Here is a 15,142-nt window from a genome sequence, read left to right as displayed (position 1 = left end):
AATCAAGTCAGTCGTTGGTTCGAGTTTCCGAAATTCCTCATTGGAGTAGATTTGAATGCGTATGTGTGCGACAATTATGCAGTTACATTTGTTATAGAACTAGTATTTTACATTTATATTTCCCATATTTTAATATGAATGGTTTTGTGCTGTGGTGACATCAGAACTGTCTTTTCGAATGATGTTTTCTCCGGAATGCAAATGTAGACGAACAGAATCTTCAACCGGAACCAAAATACGACGGCATCTTCTGAACTCACAATGTCGGACGAGGAAGATTACATGTCAGATGCGTTTCTTGGTAAATTGTAAGTACTTTTGTTCTTGTTTGTAATCTTGCTTCGACTGTCGTTTCAGCCGTTATTGAAGGATAGTCCTGCTGACTAGAAGGGGGGATTATTTTACGACAATATACGTATATGGCTATTATGTCGTCTAATTTGAAAACTACCTCTTAAAAACTGTCAAATTGACCTTCCAAAGCATTGTGTTTTATTATAAAAACAAAGTTTCCCTATTAACTTTTCCCACTAGTTCAAGTCAGCATCCTCCACCTTACTCCTAATGCATTCCTTACTAATCCTAGCTGAATTTACACCTTTTCTTTTTTTTCCTCTAAAACATGCAAGATGACAATCCTTACTATTATTCTATAAAGTATATCTTTAACTTTTGCATTGCAACATCGCAGTCGTCTCCACCCCGTCTTCATATCTCCAAGTTTTTACTACCTTTTTTCCTATCATCCTCACTTCTTCCTTCTGGCATCTGTGGACATCATAGTAAAGCATCTCAGTACTTGGTTGAATGTGTAATCATTACATAGTCTACACTGTATTTTAATAAATTGTGTCTTATCTTCTTTCGTCAGACAAGATGTGAAACCTGGTGTCAACATGGTTCAGCGTGTGAAGGCTGCAATGAAGAGGGAGGATAAGCATAAAGAATCAAACGTAAAGAACCGCCAAAAGACCTACAAAGAGCAAGAAAAGGAAAGCAGGGAAACTGCTCTCCAGAACACCATTAGTAACCAGAACAAGGGATTCGCACTTCTACAGAAAATGGGTTATAAGGAAGGACAGGGGCTTGGGAAGCAGGGTGTGTATTTTGAAGTCTTGATTGTTTGATTGGGTATTTGCTGCTTATTTTTGCCCCTGGTGTCTCTTTAGGTGCAGGAAGAGTTGAGCCAATTCCGTTAAACATTAAGAATGGTAAGTAATGAGCTTGAGCTAATGAGTTTTGTGTCTTATATTATTTATTCTTATATTCTGTAGTGCCACCACAATCAATCATGTTGTGTTTACAACGCTAATAATACGAGTATCTGGTTCTGATATGATGTGTCTTATTCTGATACATTTCTTTGAACCAGACAGAGGAGGAATTGGTATGGAGGAGGTAAAGAAGAGGAAAGCTGAGGAGGACCTGGAACACTATCGACAAAAAGTACGAGCCAAGCAACAGAATGAGACGAAATCTCTGCAAGACTTCAGGTAATGTTAACAGCCATTGATATGTTTTAATCTTTAGTAGCTCATTGATGCATGTCGACTTTTCAGATCAAGAGTAAGGACTGAGCGAGAGGAGAAAAAAATTGAAGGTGATCTCCGGAGGAGTCAACGATCCTGTGAGCAGCTGGACAGTCAAAAGGTTGAAATTTTTTTAGTGAACGCCACAAGATCACAAACTGATCTCAAAATGCACATGTTACTACAATCTTATCAACTATACGTCTCACTCGCATTGTGTATTAGGGCATTGATGCTCCGAGAGAAGAATGGTACTGGCCCATGACAGATTTGAATGAGGAGGAGGAAGAGGAAGAAGAAGAGGATGGGGACAAAGATGAAGGAGAGGCGGAGGAGGAGGCTTTAGAATTAACGGTTGGTATTCAGTCATTTAAATTTTAAGTAATTACCCTGTCTGTTTCAGGTTTTTATAAAATGTGTTAGTAAGCCATTATTTGCTGATATACTACTTTCTGAAAGTGCAACTAATGTGTTGATTTAAGTGTGTCTAAAATAGATCTTGGACTCTATTGTACCCATCAGTATGTGTCTGTTTGTACAAAACTCTGAAACATTCATTGAAATATTTACATTAGATAATGTGTTTAAGCCCCGCCCGCTAATAACGCTTCAATTTTCTAGAGATGGTATCTCATTCACCATAACCACACTAGCTTGGCTAGGATTGGTAAAGCATCAAGGTTTGTCACTGTGTGTCATCCATCTCAGAATTCTACCGCCAAAGTACTTGTTGTATAAACAAAGCGAGGCATGATTACAGCTGGCTGGAGGAGGAGTGAAGGCATTACTACGTCATAATGGACTCTGCTCTCATAACCTCTCGTTCATGGAGATTTCAGACTGGGGGAGAACTTTCTAAATTAATAACCGTTAAACGGTGACTTACTGCATCTTGGAGAGGAAGACTTCAACATTTGAAACATTTGTTTATTACCGGTTTATGTAATTTTGTACCAACTTTCCATTCGAAGTGTTTCATGTATAGGGATGGTACTGATGTTCTGTCGTGGCAAAGGTTCTTCACAAATCAGTTGTAACCATTTCTCCAAATTGAACAGGTTTTTTAAAATGTATTCAGTGAGTCATACACCTTGCACTCCGCATCGGCAGCCACCTGTTATTGACCCTCATGCACTATCTAACATGAATTTCACTACACCGTTTTTTTTCTCTTTTTTGCAGTCATTTGATAAACTGCAAATCTTGACATCTTACTTACGAGGAGTCCATTTTTATTGCATCTGGTGTGGCACCACATATAATGGTATGTGACACAATTCCTGCCTCGGTGTGTTGATATTTTCACTTCATAACTACAACTCTTTTACAGATGAAGAAGATCTGTCGTCCAACTGTCCAGGAGACACAGCAGCTGACCATGAATAACCGTCACTGATCTTCAGAGGGATACTTTTGTCTTTTAGAGAATATTTTTTATTTTTTGGCAAAAATAATGTGAGGCTCTGTGATTTACGCAGATTTATATTCTTGGTTCTTCTGTATTTTGATGTTTCTCCTGTATTGTATGTTTTAGTAAATGTTTGATTTGCTCTGAATAAATTTGGCTACCATGAAATATAGTATCATGGACAATCGTGAGATTGTTATTTTATTTTTGTACACAGACATGTTTTTAAAAGTGTCAACACTCAATAATAATCCTGTTGACATGATAACAACACTGGTTCAATCTTCCTTGAGTCCCAAAAATGTTTTCCTTGTTGTTTTCATCTATATAGAGATGAACTTGAAATGTGGGTGAGGTTGTCGGACTGTTCTGATGTGTGTACACTCCTTTGAATTATAAATGCAAGTGGGGTTTTAATCGTGCATTTCAAATGCTGTATGTTTATCCCACCTGAAAAAAAAAATCTTACATTATCTGAAAGCAGAGAAGGAGGGATTTGTATGAATACCAATTCTGACTTCTGATAGTCTTTTGGGATTGACCGGTAAACGAAACTTAAAGCTAAAGCGAAAGTAAACCTCCAACAGTGACTCAGAAGAAAGAGCTCCATCGCCATATTCCGTGTAGACTTCACCGACAGTGGAATGGATACGAACGACTACGTGGCCAAACTGAACCTGTACTCGCAGAAGATTCGAGCAGGAGTCACTTATGAAGACGTGAAGGCGACCGGACCGGATCACATAAAGACGTGAGTGTTTATGTGGACTTTATTTTAAGGGAACAGATCACATCGTTTTTATCCTTTTACTTTATGGAAAAATATTTGTATAAAAGAGTGGATTCATTTACTGCGCTTCACAGGTGACAAAAAACGAAGAATAAACCAAATTATAAAAATAAATGAAATAAAAGAAGACCATTCAGTAGAAACTAGTGAGGACTAAAAACACCTAAAAAGAGAGGAGAAAGTTCTTGAAAGAAACAACTTTAATTACTTACTTACTTCAGTTCTGGACTCACAGCTCAGACCTCACAGTGTGAAAGCTCTAAATTATGAGCCCAGATTGAGCCAGATTGGGTCACACAGGAAGAAGAACATGTTGGTGTATGGTATGTGTTGTGAGAATGTTGTAGGCAGGACAACAGTTTCCCAAACCCTTTCCAGATTGACTATTATACATTTTAAATTTGAGTTTGATTATGCATATCTGATTATAGTCATTGGTCTCATCTACCTGGTAGTGATGGTCTGATGAAGCTTCATGAAGCAGTGTCATGTTGGCACCATTAGTTTAAAAAAAGTGATGTTTCATTACATTCAAAACAAAGGAAAATAGTGCAGATACCGCCATCTATTGGACTCTGAAAATAATGACACTGCTTCATGAAGCTTCATCAGACCATCATCACTACATAGACGATATATAATCACACACTTTATATTCTGTCATGTCCTGGACAGCTTCGTCATAAGGGCAAAAGTTAATGGAGTTCCATATCCCGATGGTGAAGGAAAGAGAAAGAAAGAAGCCAAACAAAACGCTGCCAAAAATGCCTTGAAGGGTTTGTTGCCTGATCCTGAGGAGTCCGTGAGTGTCCTGTCAGTCCCTTCATCAATGTAGTCCATCATGGTTAATTGTGATGATTCTGCAGAGAGAAAACCCATCAGAGACCTCGGTTACATCCACCGAACATGGCCCTATGATTGACTACGTGTCCTGGCTCAATAAATATGGACAGGAACATAGGCTGTCTGTAAATTGTATCCAGTCAACACCCTTTGACCTCAACACCTCGCAGCAGTAAGAAAACCAAGATTAAATCTCTCCAGTGGATGTCACTGTGGTGTGATTTGGGTTTTGTTAGATTCTGTTGCAGGTATACACTTGGAAACACAGAATATGAGGAAGCCACAGGAACGACTAAAAAGGAAGCAAAGCAAGCAGCTGCCAAAAAAGCTTGTGATGTGCTCTCATCCCCACAAACAAATACGGTAAGTGTTGTACATCTAATGTAATTCTAGTAAAAGAATATATATTAAGTATACAGTGGGTACAGAATCTAATCAGACCCCTTTCCATTTTTCAATCTTTGCTTCATTGCAGCCATTTGCTAAAATCATTTAAGTTGATTTTTTTTTGTTGCTTATTAATGTTCACTCAGCACCACATCTTGACAGAAAAAAAATCAGAAATGTTTATTTTTATATCATTGGACCTAATTGAACTGTAAAGGTACACACCTGTCTATAGAAGACCTTACAGCTCAGAATGCATGTCAGAGCAAATAAGAATCATGAGGTTGAAGGAACTGCCCCAAGAGCTCAAAAACAGAATTGTGGCACAGATCTGGACAATGTTACAAAAGAACCTAAGAGCACAGTGGCCTCCATAATCCTTAAATAGTGAAGTTTGGGTCGACCAGAACTCTTCTTAGACCTGGCCGTCCAGCTAAACTGAGCAATCGTGGGAGAAGAGCCTTGGTGAGAGAGGTGAAGGAGAACCCAAAGATCACTGTGGCTGGGCTCCAGAGATGCAGGGGGGAGATGGTAGAAAGTTCCCGAAAGTCCACTATCACTGCAGCCCTCCACTAATCGGATCTTTATAGCAGAGTGGCCCGAAGGAAGCCTCTCCTCAGTGTAAGACGTATGAAAGCCCACATAGAGTTCGCCAAAAACACGTGAAGGACTCCCAGACTATAAGAAATAAGATTCTTTTGTCTGATGAGACCAAGATTGAACTCTTTGGCCTCAATTCTAGAGTTATGTGTGGAGAAAACCAGGCACTGCCCAGTACTATCCAAACACTGAAGCATGGTGGTGGCAGCATCGTGCTATGGGGGTGTCTTTCAGCTGCAGGGACAGGGCGACTGGTTGCAATTGAAGGAAAGATGAATGCGGCCGAGTACAGAGATATACTGGAAGAGAACCTTTTCCACAGTGCTCAGGACCTCTGGGCCAAAGGTTCATCTTCCAACAAGACAATGACCCCAAGCACACAGCTAAAATAACAAAGGAGTGGCTTTGGAACAACTCTGTGACCATTCTTGAATTGCTGACCTAAAACCAATCGAGCATCTCTGGAAAGACCTGAAAATGGCTTTCCATCAACGTTCACCATCCAACCTAACAGATCTGGAGATGTTCTGCAAGGAAGAATGGCAGAGGATCCCCAAATACAGGCGTGAAAAACGAGTTGCATCATTCCCCAAAAGAGGAAGGCTGTTTTAGCTCAATGATTTTAGCGAATGGCTGCAATGAAACAAAGATTAAAAAAACGAAAGGGGTCTGATTGCTTTCCGTACCCACTGTATATATATGAAGTATGAAGTTCCTCTTCACCTACATCAGCTCATAATTCCAGATGGAGAAAAACACCACTAAAGCATGGTGCTGTCACGACCATGCACCACTGTATTTATGGTGTTCTTTTGGTGATGAGCACAGTTGGGTTTTTTTTTGCCAAATATACTTTTCTAAATCATGTCCAAATAGTTCAAACTTGGTTTCTTTAGAATATCACACCTTTTCCCGCATGTGTTTGGAAGATTTCAGATGTCTTTTTGCAAAATTAAGCCGGGCTTGGATGTCTTTCTTTGTAAAAAGGGCTCCATCTTGCAACCCTACTCATTAGCCCAGACATATGTGATTGTTATCACATGTACTACACAACCAGTACTTGCCAAGAATTCCTGCAGCTCCTTTAGTGTTGATGTCGGCCTCTAGGCTTCCCTGACTAGTTATCTTCTCATCTTCTCGTCAATTTGGGACCGACGTCCTGTTCTTGGTACTGTCACTGCTATAGTGCCATATTTTCTCCACTTGATGATGGCGATCTTAACTGTGTTCCATGGTATACACATGACCAAAACCTGGCATTAGAACAGGGGTGTGTAGACTTTTTCTATCCACTTAATATTCATGTAGATGGGTGGATGAATAGATGGATGGTTGTATGGATGGATCGGGAAGAAGTTGAACTTTCAAACTTTCCTTTTCAAGTCTTTCGAGGCAGCTGGTCGAGCAAGTCCACAGTCGGCAGACAACAGCATGTCAGAGATCTGGTGAGTACAAGAGAGTTCAATGTTTTTACTCACAAGGTTCTTAATTCTGGCTTCATGTGTGCATCTCACCAGTTCCGGGATGAACAACGTGAGCCTGGCATCTGACAATTACATTGGAAAGCTTCAGGAATACTGTCAGAGAAAAAGACTAGAATTGAAGTTCATTAATGAGCAGAAAACTGGTCCACCACACAACAAGAGGTACTACTGAACCAAACAGTCATCAGAGATCAAATATGTTGTTTAAATGTTTATTTTCTGTAGATTTTTCGTCAAGGCAGTGATCGGTGACAGTGAATACCCTTCGGGTGAAGGAGGGAACTCTAAGGAGGCCAAACAAAATGCTGCACGACTAGCTTGTAATGCCCTTGACCAAAAGTCCAAATCGGAGAGCACGGTACCGCAAAGTTTCTTACTCTCAGTCGACCAAACACATACTTTAAGTAGTTGTAGCAGTAGATATCTGGAAGATTTCAAATCGAAGAGTGTCCTATTTGTAGCCTGATAATGAATGTGAAGAAGTGAAAAACCACCTTTATTGACTATTGATTTCATACAATATGTTTGGGAAGTGGTCATTTTTGTTGTTAGGACATTTTATTTTAAATGACAGATATTCAGTAATGTTGTTTTAATTGAAGGGAGTGATTAGCATTTCAAGCTAACGGACCTTCCAATAACTAAAAAGAGAATCATGCTAATCTCCAAGAAAATGTAGTTTCTTATAATCTGTTAATTTTAGGAAACTTCTAGTGGTTTTGGGTCTCCCATTGGTTCTTCTACGCCACAGAGAACAATGTAAGTTAAACTTATTGAAAAAAAAAAGAAGTACTCCTGATCATTAAAATCTTTTTTTTTTATTATAATTAACAGGGGAACCGACACACACACAGACTCAGACATGGGTAGTTCAATCTTGTTCACTGATAACCCACCCCCCCCAAGGTATGGATTGCTCTGCTTTATATCAAATAATAAATAATAGTGCAACATTACAAGATGGTAATTATGGAGTTAATCTTGGTTAACCTCTTTTTTTAGGATGAACATCCAGTTGTGAGGCGCAAGACGTCACTGTCAATGGACAGGTTGTTTATTTTTAAGTCTGCAATATGTGTCACACACAGTGCAACAAGAAGAAAAAAGGATATAGTACATAAAGTTTTTATAAATGTAAATATATAAAAAGTAAGAGATAAGAAATGCTGTACAATATAAAGATTATATTATTTGATTTGCACGAAAAGTCATAGACCTAGTGGTGGAAACATCATCCATTCATTTGCTTTTGTAGTCAGTAAGAGTCTCTGTGTAGTCCATGAGATCTGTGATGGAGTTGTAGGTATATTTCTTGGTGTATTTACTTCCACAGACACAATCTCTGTTTTCTCAAGTACTCTTTCTTCACTCCTTAGTTGGCTAGATTCCCAAAAATCGGAACCGAAGAACGAGGTATGATACACAAGTAGTTATTTATACTTAACAAGCATTTATTTGTTTCTTGTTTTGTTTTATAGAGGCTTGATTTGGAAGGAAAGACATCCATCGAGAACAAGCAAATCAACTCAAGGTTCAACACATGATACATTCATGTACAAGACCAAATGTTTTGCACTTCCCTTTAGTCATCACAATAAATAGAACATGCTCCTTAACACTAGGCTATAGAAAAGGATTATCTACTGGAATCTTTTCATCGTTTTCAAGCAAAGAAAGACTAGTTTCTTTTTACAAATATACTTTTTTCATTGAATCAAAAAGAAACAAAAAATAAAATAAATAAGAACGAAAGCAAATGACTTGAAGGTCAAATCACTTTTTACTTGAGGCACATATGATTAATTCTCCATTTGTCTGGGTTTTAAATATACGTTTTACTCATAATGAATTCATATTTTCCTTCTCTATCATCAGATTCGAAGCAAACTTTGACTTGATTCAATCCATCGGCAAAGGCGGGTTTGCCCGTGTGTTCAAAGCCAGACATAAACTGGTGAAAAAGGATTATGCCATTAAGATTGTTGCCTACAAAGAGTGAGTTTTGCATGTCTTATATCAAGTTTTAGAAAACTAGATGGCAATCTAATGTGTTACCCCTTATTTTTACCTTATGAGGACGTGGAAGGGTTTAATATGTTAATGTGAATGACTTGCTGTAAAAACTCCTGATGGGAAATGCCGTACAAGTGGCATTTGTCAGTGGCATTTATAAAATGAGTTACTTGAAAAGTTTTTGATTCAAATGTTTAAAAAGGGGTAAGAAAAAAGAAAAATAATAAGTCCTCATCTTTATTTGTACTTCAACAAATTAACATCTTATTATCTCTTCCATTTCCTAGTGATAAAACGTTAAAAGAGGTAAAGGCACTTTCAGAACTCAGCCACAAAAACATTGTTATGTACCTCGATTGCTGGGCTGAAGATTCACGCTACCATTCGGACTCCTCATCTGACAGCTCCTCGCAGTAAGTACTTTCTAAATCAAATTGACTTTTTGAATGGGACCAGTGAGCGTAGAGGTTGGACAATAATAAGAACAAAGAATTATTGTTAAAATTGATAAAATGTGTCAGTAGAAGACCCCTAATAAAAGTATATATTCAGGTTTGGACACATTATGACCTCACAGAATCAGTATCTCCCTTAACTTTTGAAAAAGATTAAATGTGTACAAAATTAAACTCACTGTAACATTTAGCATAAAGAGTAATATTGATTCAGTTAGGATCAATCGGATCATTTTGATCAGTCTAAAAGTGTAATATATATATATATATTTTTTTTTTTTAATGCTAGAAAACTCATATACATTTCAGCGACATGATGTTCTAGACGTGCTAGTGTAGAGTGTGAACAACTGCACATATAGGAAGGATACAGATTAAAGCATAAACTACTATGGATGTAATTTCTAAGCTCAGTGATATACATTTGTGTTCCAGGTCAACTGGTGCCAAAAAGTACCTCTACATCAAGATGGAACTGTGCAACAAAACACTTCGAGAGTGGATATATGATAAAAATGATAACAAACCTTCCCAAGATCCCACCAGACGAGTCGAGAGTCTTGAAATTGCTCTGCAAATAATCAGCGGAGTTGAGTATTTTCACTCTAAGAAGTTCATTCACAGAGACCTGAAGGTGAGTTCTGGTATAAGGACTTGTCTTTAGGTTTTGCCAACGACTGTTTAAACTCTCTTGCAGCCGGAAAATATCATGTTTGGCCAAAACAAAGAAGTGAAGATTGTGGACTTTGGACTGGTCACGGACGAGATTGATGATGACAGTGAAAATCAGCGGGAGAGAACAAAGTGCAAGGGAACGAAATCTTACATGGCTCCTGAGCAGGTACGGAAACTGATTTTCTTTTCACCTATTTTAAATGAATAAACGTGAAACATTATAAGACCTTACTTAAGTTATACTTTCTGTTTGGAGATGTCCTCTTTGCTCACCTTCATCTATGTGGTTGATCGTTTGGGCTTCTAAAGACACAATTCCAGACTGCATTTAATGAAGATATTGTGTGAAGAAGTTCAGTCAATAGTTTAGGTTAACCAGGAACGTTGAGCAAGTTGCTTCAGAGTATTGGGTAAATATTACTGAGTGGAGCGGAAACCTGGCTTGTGTTGTTGTTGGGGTTGCAGAGAAACCCCACAGCGAGTGTAAGCTTAAGTCTTTTGAACTTCCTACAGAAGAAGATTTTGTTGTTGTGCCCACCATCACCACAGACACCACATACCTGCTCAAGCTCTTCTTTCTTTGTGGTTTTTGTTGAAGCAATCCTTCTGTCATAATTTTTGTCTGAACGATCTGACTTCTCCATCTTCTCCACAGTTCTGAGCTGTTTGAGTCTCTCCAGTATTTCTTCTTGACTTTTCAGGAACTTCAACAGCAAGTCAAAGTGGTTGTCTGATGTGACCTTGTTTCTTGGCTCAAACATGAACATCAACCAGTCTCTTATAATAAAGTCAGGCCACTTGCTTTCAATGGATTTAATAACCAGTGGGTTCTTTATGGCTCCAGGGTTTCCTAACTCTGTAAGATCTGTTAGGGCCTTCTCCACTGACTGTATGAGGTCAATGACCTTTCTTGGCTGGTTCCCCTTCACATCTTGTCCAGCTCTTCAAGGATTTCCACAGTGATGGTTAACTCGTTGCCATATCTGTTCTCCAGGACTCTGAAAATGTCATTTGCAGTGGTGTGGGTTGAAAGTCTGAGGTCTTTTGAGATTTTGTCATCCACACTCTCCAACAGTTGAATTTTCTTAACTTCTGTTGATCCGGATGGCTCTCCCTGCTTTTGCAGGCTTTCCCAGTCTTTCTTCTATCTGTGATATTCTCTCTTGCTTCCTTTGAAGATAGGTAGAGTAGTTGCCTTGATTCTCACTATTGGTGTGGATGTTGCCGGTTGGGGTGGTAGCTTCACTCCTGTGCTCTTTGATTGCCCGTGCAGTGGCAAATTCAGCTTTTCTTCATTCAAGCCTGTAGCAGGATGCCCTTACCTCATGGACTCTCCCATCTAATTCATCCTTTTGGTCCACAGGGATCCATTTCTCCCATGTTGACACTTTTGAGATGGCCTCTTTTATTCTCTTGTCCAAGAGAGTGAGGTGCAATTCATAGCCCTCTACATTGGCACTTTCCACGGGTACATCAGCTGTCTTATCATTGGCTTTTTCTGCTTCCAGGATTGCCACAAGAAGTTCATTTTTTCCATACCTCGACCACAGGTTTGTTTGAACAATGTCTCTTATTTCTGCCAACTGCTTTTTGCAGTGGTCCTCTCCTTTTTGAGTTGCTGGACCGTCTTCCCCAGGACCTCTTCCGCCATCTTGACTTCCTCTGCGTCAACAGCTCGTTTCTGGATCTGAAGCCGTTTATCCTCAGGGCCAGGCTGCTCCGCTTGGTTTACAACTGTGAACTCCAACTCTTGTTCAGGTTCCAAAGGACACAAGGACAACTCAAATGTTGTGACTGAGAACCTCCGTGATTTCACAGTTGACAGGTGCTGCTCATTAGTGCCAATGACTGAAGCAGCTGGTTTGCTGCTGCTGGTGCACTCTGGGAAATGCGGTTCTTTCACATACTGAGATTCAGCTGAACACACACGATCAAACAAAAATGTAATTTATATTAACTTGCTCAACCCTTTTTAATACAGGGGGGGGAAGTATCTTACAACCGGAAAGTGGACATTTTCTCATTGGGTCTGATTTATTTTGAACTATTCTGGAGACTCTCTACTCGCCAGGAAAAAGCTGCGGTAAGTTCGTTTCCTGGTACAGTAAAGTAATATCAACAACTACATGTACCACCAAATTGTGTAACTATGTATAACAACTTATATGTACTTGTGCAAAATCTCCAGATTTGGACGGATGTAAGACGCCAGGAACTTCCACAAGAGTTCTCTACAAGTTTTGAACAAGAGGTAAAACACATTTTCCTTTTTTTTTTACAATGTATAATCTTCCAACACTTACGAACACAATTTAATGTTTTTAAACTCACACATTCAATTTAGCATACATGGGAATTTCTGCAGTATTCTTTGAAGAACACAAACATTGACGGCAAATGCTGGCATCAGAGTGAAGGCTAAAATGTTGAGTGACACGGTTGAGGTGTGTGTACAGAAGGTCATAGATATACAAGAAAAGTTTTCGTTGAAAATGACTGCACTTCCCGCTGTTACAAAAGCAAGTATAGGATGTGTTGGTGCCAACCTATCAGAGAGACTAGCTGCCATTTTCCCATCGAGGTGTTGAGTGTTGATCCACTCTGTACATCAGCGGTTGGAGGATGATGGTGTTAAATGCTGATCTAAAAATATATTATATATGTCTTGACGTGTTAAGAATCATAGGCTTATGTAACTTCAGACAAAACAGATGTTTCTTTTTCTAAATAAAACACATTGTAGACACTAGTAATCAATAGAACAGAAATGATATAACCTAATATTTCTTTATGTAAGTCCGGTAAATAATGCCTCACAGACAGGTTCCAGTCCCCGGACCAGGGGTTGGGGACCACTGGTCTAGATCAGCTTGTATGGCCATGGGGCGGAACCTGAAAAAAACATAACACTTGAGGCCAATAAGAGCCCTTAAAGAGAAAAGAAAATCTGCCATGCTCATACTTTGCCACTAGCATCAGGTGAATTGATCTATTACAAACAATTCTATATACCTATCGGGACCGACTGCTCCAGAACAAATGATCATCTAAAAAAATCCTTGACCACTAGTTGGCAATATTTCTTTGCAAGTATATCAAATGAATCACTCCAAATGCACTTTCTTTGTGACTACAAAACTTAAAGTTACATTAACATTTCTGTGAAAATTTCAAATTTGTTATGAAAGGTTGGTTAAGTCATGATTCTTTAATTCTTCTTTGATGCAGAGCAAAGTCATCAAGTCAATGCTGTCCCAAGAGCCAGACGATCGCCCTGAGGCCAGTGAAGTGATGGAGCTGCTGAAGAAACGGCAGGAGCTGGATTAGGAAAAAAATAAGAGCTGAAACATGTTGAATTTGTAGTTAACAAATGAGCATAATGTTGTCTTGACAATGTTCATTTGATACAAATTTTTTTTAATTTATTTTTAACCAAAAACCTGGCAGTGGACTATTTGGCACTGGAAAAGTTTGATGTTTGATAGTGGTTGGTTCCGTTAACTCAGCTTAGATATTTCTCATCTCAACATATGAGAGTTTCATTATTTTTAAGAAAACAAAAACCAAACTGTGTTTGTGTTGAATGCATTGTTTGATGGGAGAATTTTGGGGACTTTTTTAACAGTAAACAAAGAACAAATTCTTGAGAGTCATTACCTACGAAGAGTTCTTTTTTATATAATATAATTGTCTTATCCTTGCATGTTCTTAAATAGGTCAGTTTCGATGTCACATGCCGGTCACAGCAGGAGGCCGTCAATAATGAGTCTGGTTCTGCTCGAGGTTTCCGCCTTCTAAAAGGAAGTTTTTCTTCGCCAACGCCTCACTGTGCTTTACTCATTATTGAGTTGCTGGATCTGTTTTCCCTTTCTCCACTATAGTCTTACTTAAACTGTAAAGTGTCTTGAGATAACTTTGTTACGATAAGACACTTTAAATAAAATAAAATTGAATTGAATTGACACGATGTTGGGTTATTAGGGTCTTGATTTTGTCTGTCACTCCACAATAAATATATTTTAAGCCGCTTTGTTGCTGTCTTTTTTTGGAAGAATATTAAGTGTGTAATTATATATCATTTAGGTAGTACTGATGGTCTGATGAAGCTTCATGTCAAAAGTGTCTACAGTTGTAAAAGGAAATTAAAACAAACAAAAAAGAAAACTAAGCTAATGGTTTATTAAATAAAATAAGCTTGAAAACCAGTGAATTATTTTATTAATTACAAACAGAAAATAAGATCAAGAGTAGAAAGTGTAACTACTGCCCTCCACTGACGGCTGTTTGGGTTTCACCGGAAAACGAAACTTAAAGCTAAATCGAAAGTAAACCTCCAACAGTGACTCAGAAGGAGAAGATCCATCGCCATATTCCGTGTAGACTTCACCGACAGCGGAATGGATACGAACGACTACGTGGCCAAACTGAACCTGTACTCGCAGAAGATTCGAGCAGGAGTCACTTATGAAGACGTGAAGGCGACCGGACCGGATCACTTAAAGACGTGAGTGTCTATGTGGACTTTATTTTAAGGGAACAGATCACATAGTTTTTAAGTCTTTATCCTTTTACTTTATGGAAAAATATTTGTATAAAAGGCTAATCCACTAACTGCGCTTAACAGGTGACAAAAAAAAGTTTTTTTTATATATATATATTTTTAAATATTGTATCTGGATAAATATTTAAAATAATAGCAATAACTTACATTTTGTTACACATTTTAATTTATTTGGTGACTCAAGTGTGTAAATTATCCCCTAAACTTGAATTCCTGAATTCATTTATTTTGTAGGTCATGAATACCGGAACAGGAAGTGAATAATTGACACGTGATCCGATAACAACGCGGAAACAAGTCAGAATAGCAGTAGTTATAAAGAATAAACCAAATTATAAAATAAAATAAAAACAAAAATAATAGTAAAAAAAAAAGACCATTCAGTAGAGACTATTTT

The 15,142-nt window shown here is 38.4% G+C and overlaps 3 protein-coding genes across 5 annotated transcripts in view; all 3 read left to right on the top strand.

The window, feature by feature from the left end:
* The first annotated feature begins 140 nt into the window (after window positions 1–140).
* Window positions 141–3,115, top strand: gpatch11 (G patch domain containing 11). The gene is made up of 8 exons (XM_087802772.1): window positions 141–308; window positions 872–1,098; window positions 1,170–1,211; window positions 1,373–1,493; window positions 1,560–1,650; window positions 1,755–1,883; window positions 2,712–2,793; window positions 2,860–3,115. The coding sequence occupies exons 1-8, from the start codon at window positions 262–264 to the stop codon at window positions 2,913–2,915; spliced, it is 795 nt and encodes a 264-aa protein (XP_087658898.1). The 5' UTR covers window positions 141–261; the 3' UTR covers window positions 2,916–3,115.
* A 306-nt stretch (window positions 3,116–3,421) lies between these two features.
* On the top strand, window positions 3,422–14,212 carry LOC148069332 (interferon-induced, double-stranded RNA-activated protein kinase-like). The gene is made up of 19 exons (XM_087803273.1): window positions 3,422–3,688; window positions 4,403–4,529; window positions 4,594–4,742; window positions 4,807–4,933; window positions 6,941–7,002; window positions 7,075–7,203; window positions 7,267–7,399; window positions 7,745–7,800; window positions 7,876–7,947; window positions 8,044–8,058; window positions 8,223–8,454; window positions 8,520–8,572; window positions 8,917–9,036; window positions 9,342–9,467; window positions 9,945–10,143; window positions 10,207–10,350; window positions 12,166–12,267; window positions 12,373–12,435; window positions 13,413–14,212. Exons 1-19 carry the CDS (start codon window positions 3,582–3,584, stop codon window positions 13,509–13,511), a joined length of 2,115 nt encoding a protein of 704 aa, XP_087659399.1. The 5' UTR covers window positions 3,422–3,581; the 3' UTR covers window positions 13,512–14,212.
* A 309-nt stretch (window positions 14,213–14,521) lies between these two features.
* LOC148069331 (interferon-induced, double-stranded RNA-activated protein kinase-like) overlaps window positions 14,522–15,142 on the top strand; it is a 36,908-nt gene continuing 36,287 nt past the window's right edge. For 2 of the 3 annotated variants that reach the window (XM_087802763.1, XM_087802760.1), the window contains exon 1: window positions 14,522–14,688. In XM_087802763.1, the coding sequence (XP_087658889.1) occupies window positions 14,582–14,688 (107 nt within the window). In that variant the 5' untranslated portion in view covers window positions 14,522–14,581. The remainder of the gene's footprint in view (window positions 14,689–15,142) is intronic. The other variant, XM_087802759.1, reaches the window with a different exon arrangement.

Source organism: Callionymus lyra, chromosome 11, assembly GCF_982586985.1.
Source record: "Callionymus lyra chromosome 11, fCalLyr1.hap1.1, whole genome shotgun sequence".
In the NCBI taxonomy this organism is placed as follows: Eukaryota; Metazoa; Chordata; class Actinopteri; order Syngnathiformes; family Callionymidae; genus Callionymus; species Callionymus lyra.
This window is presented reverse-complemented; position numbering and strand designations above follow the sequence as displayed.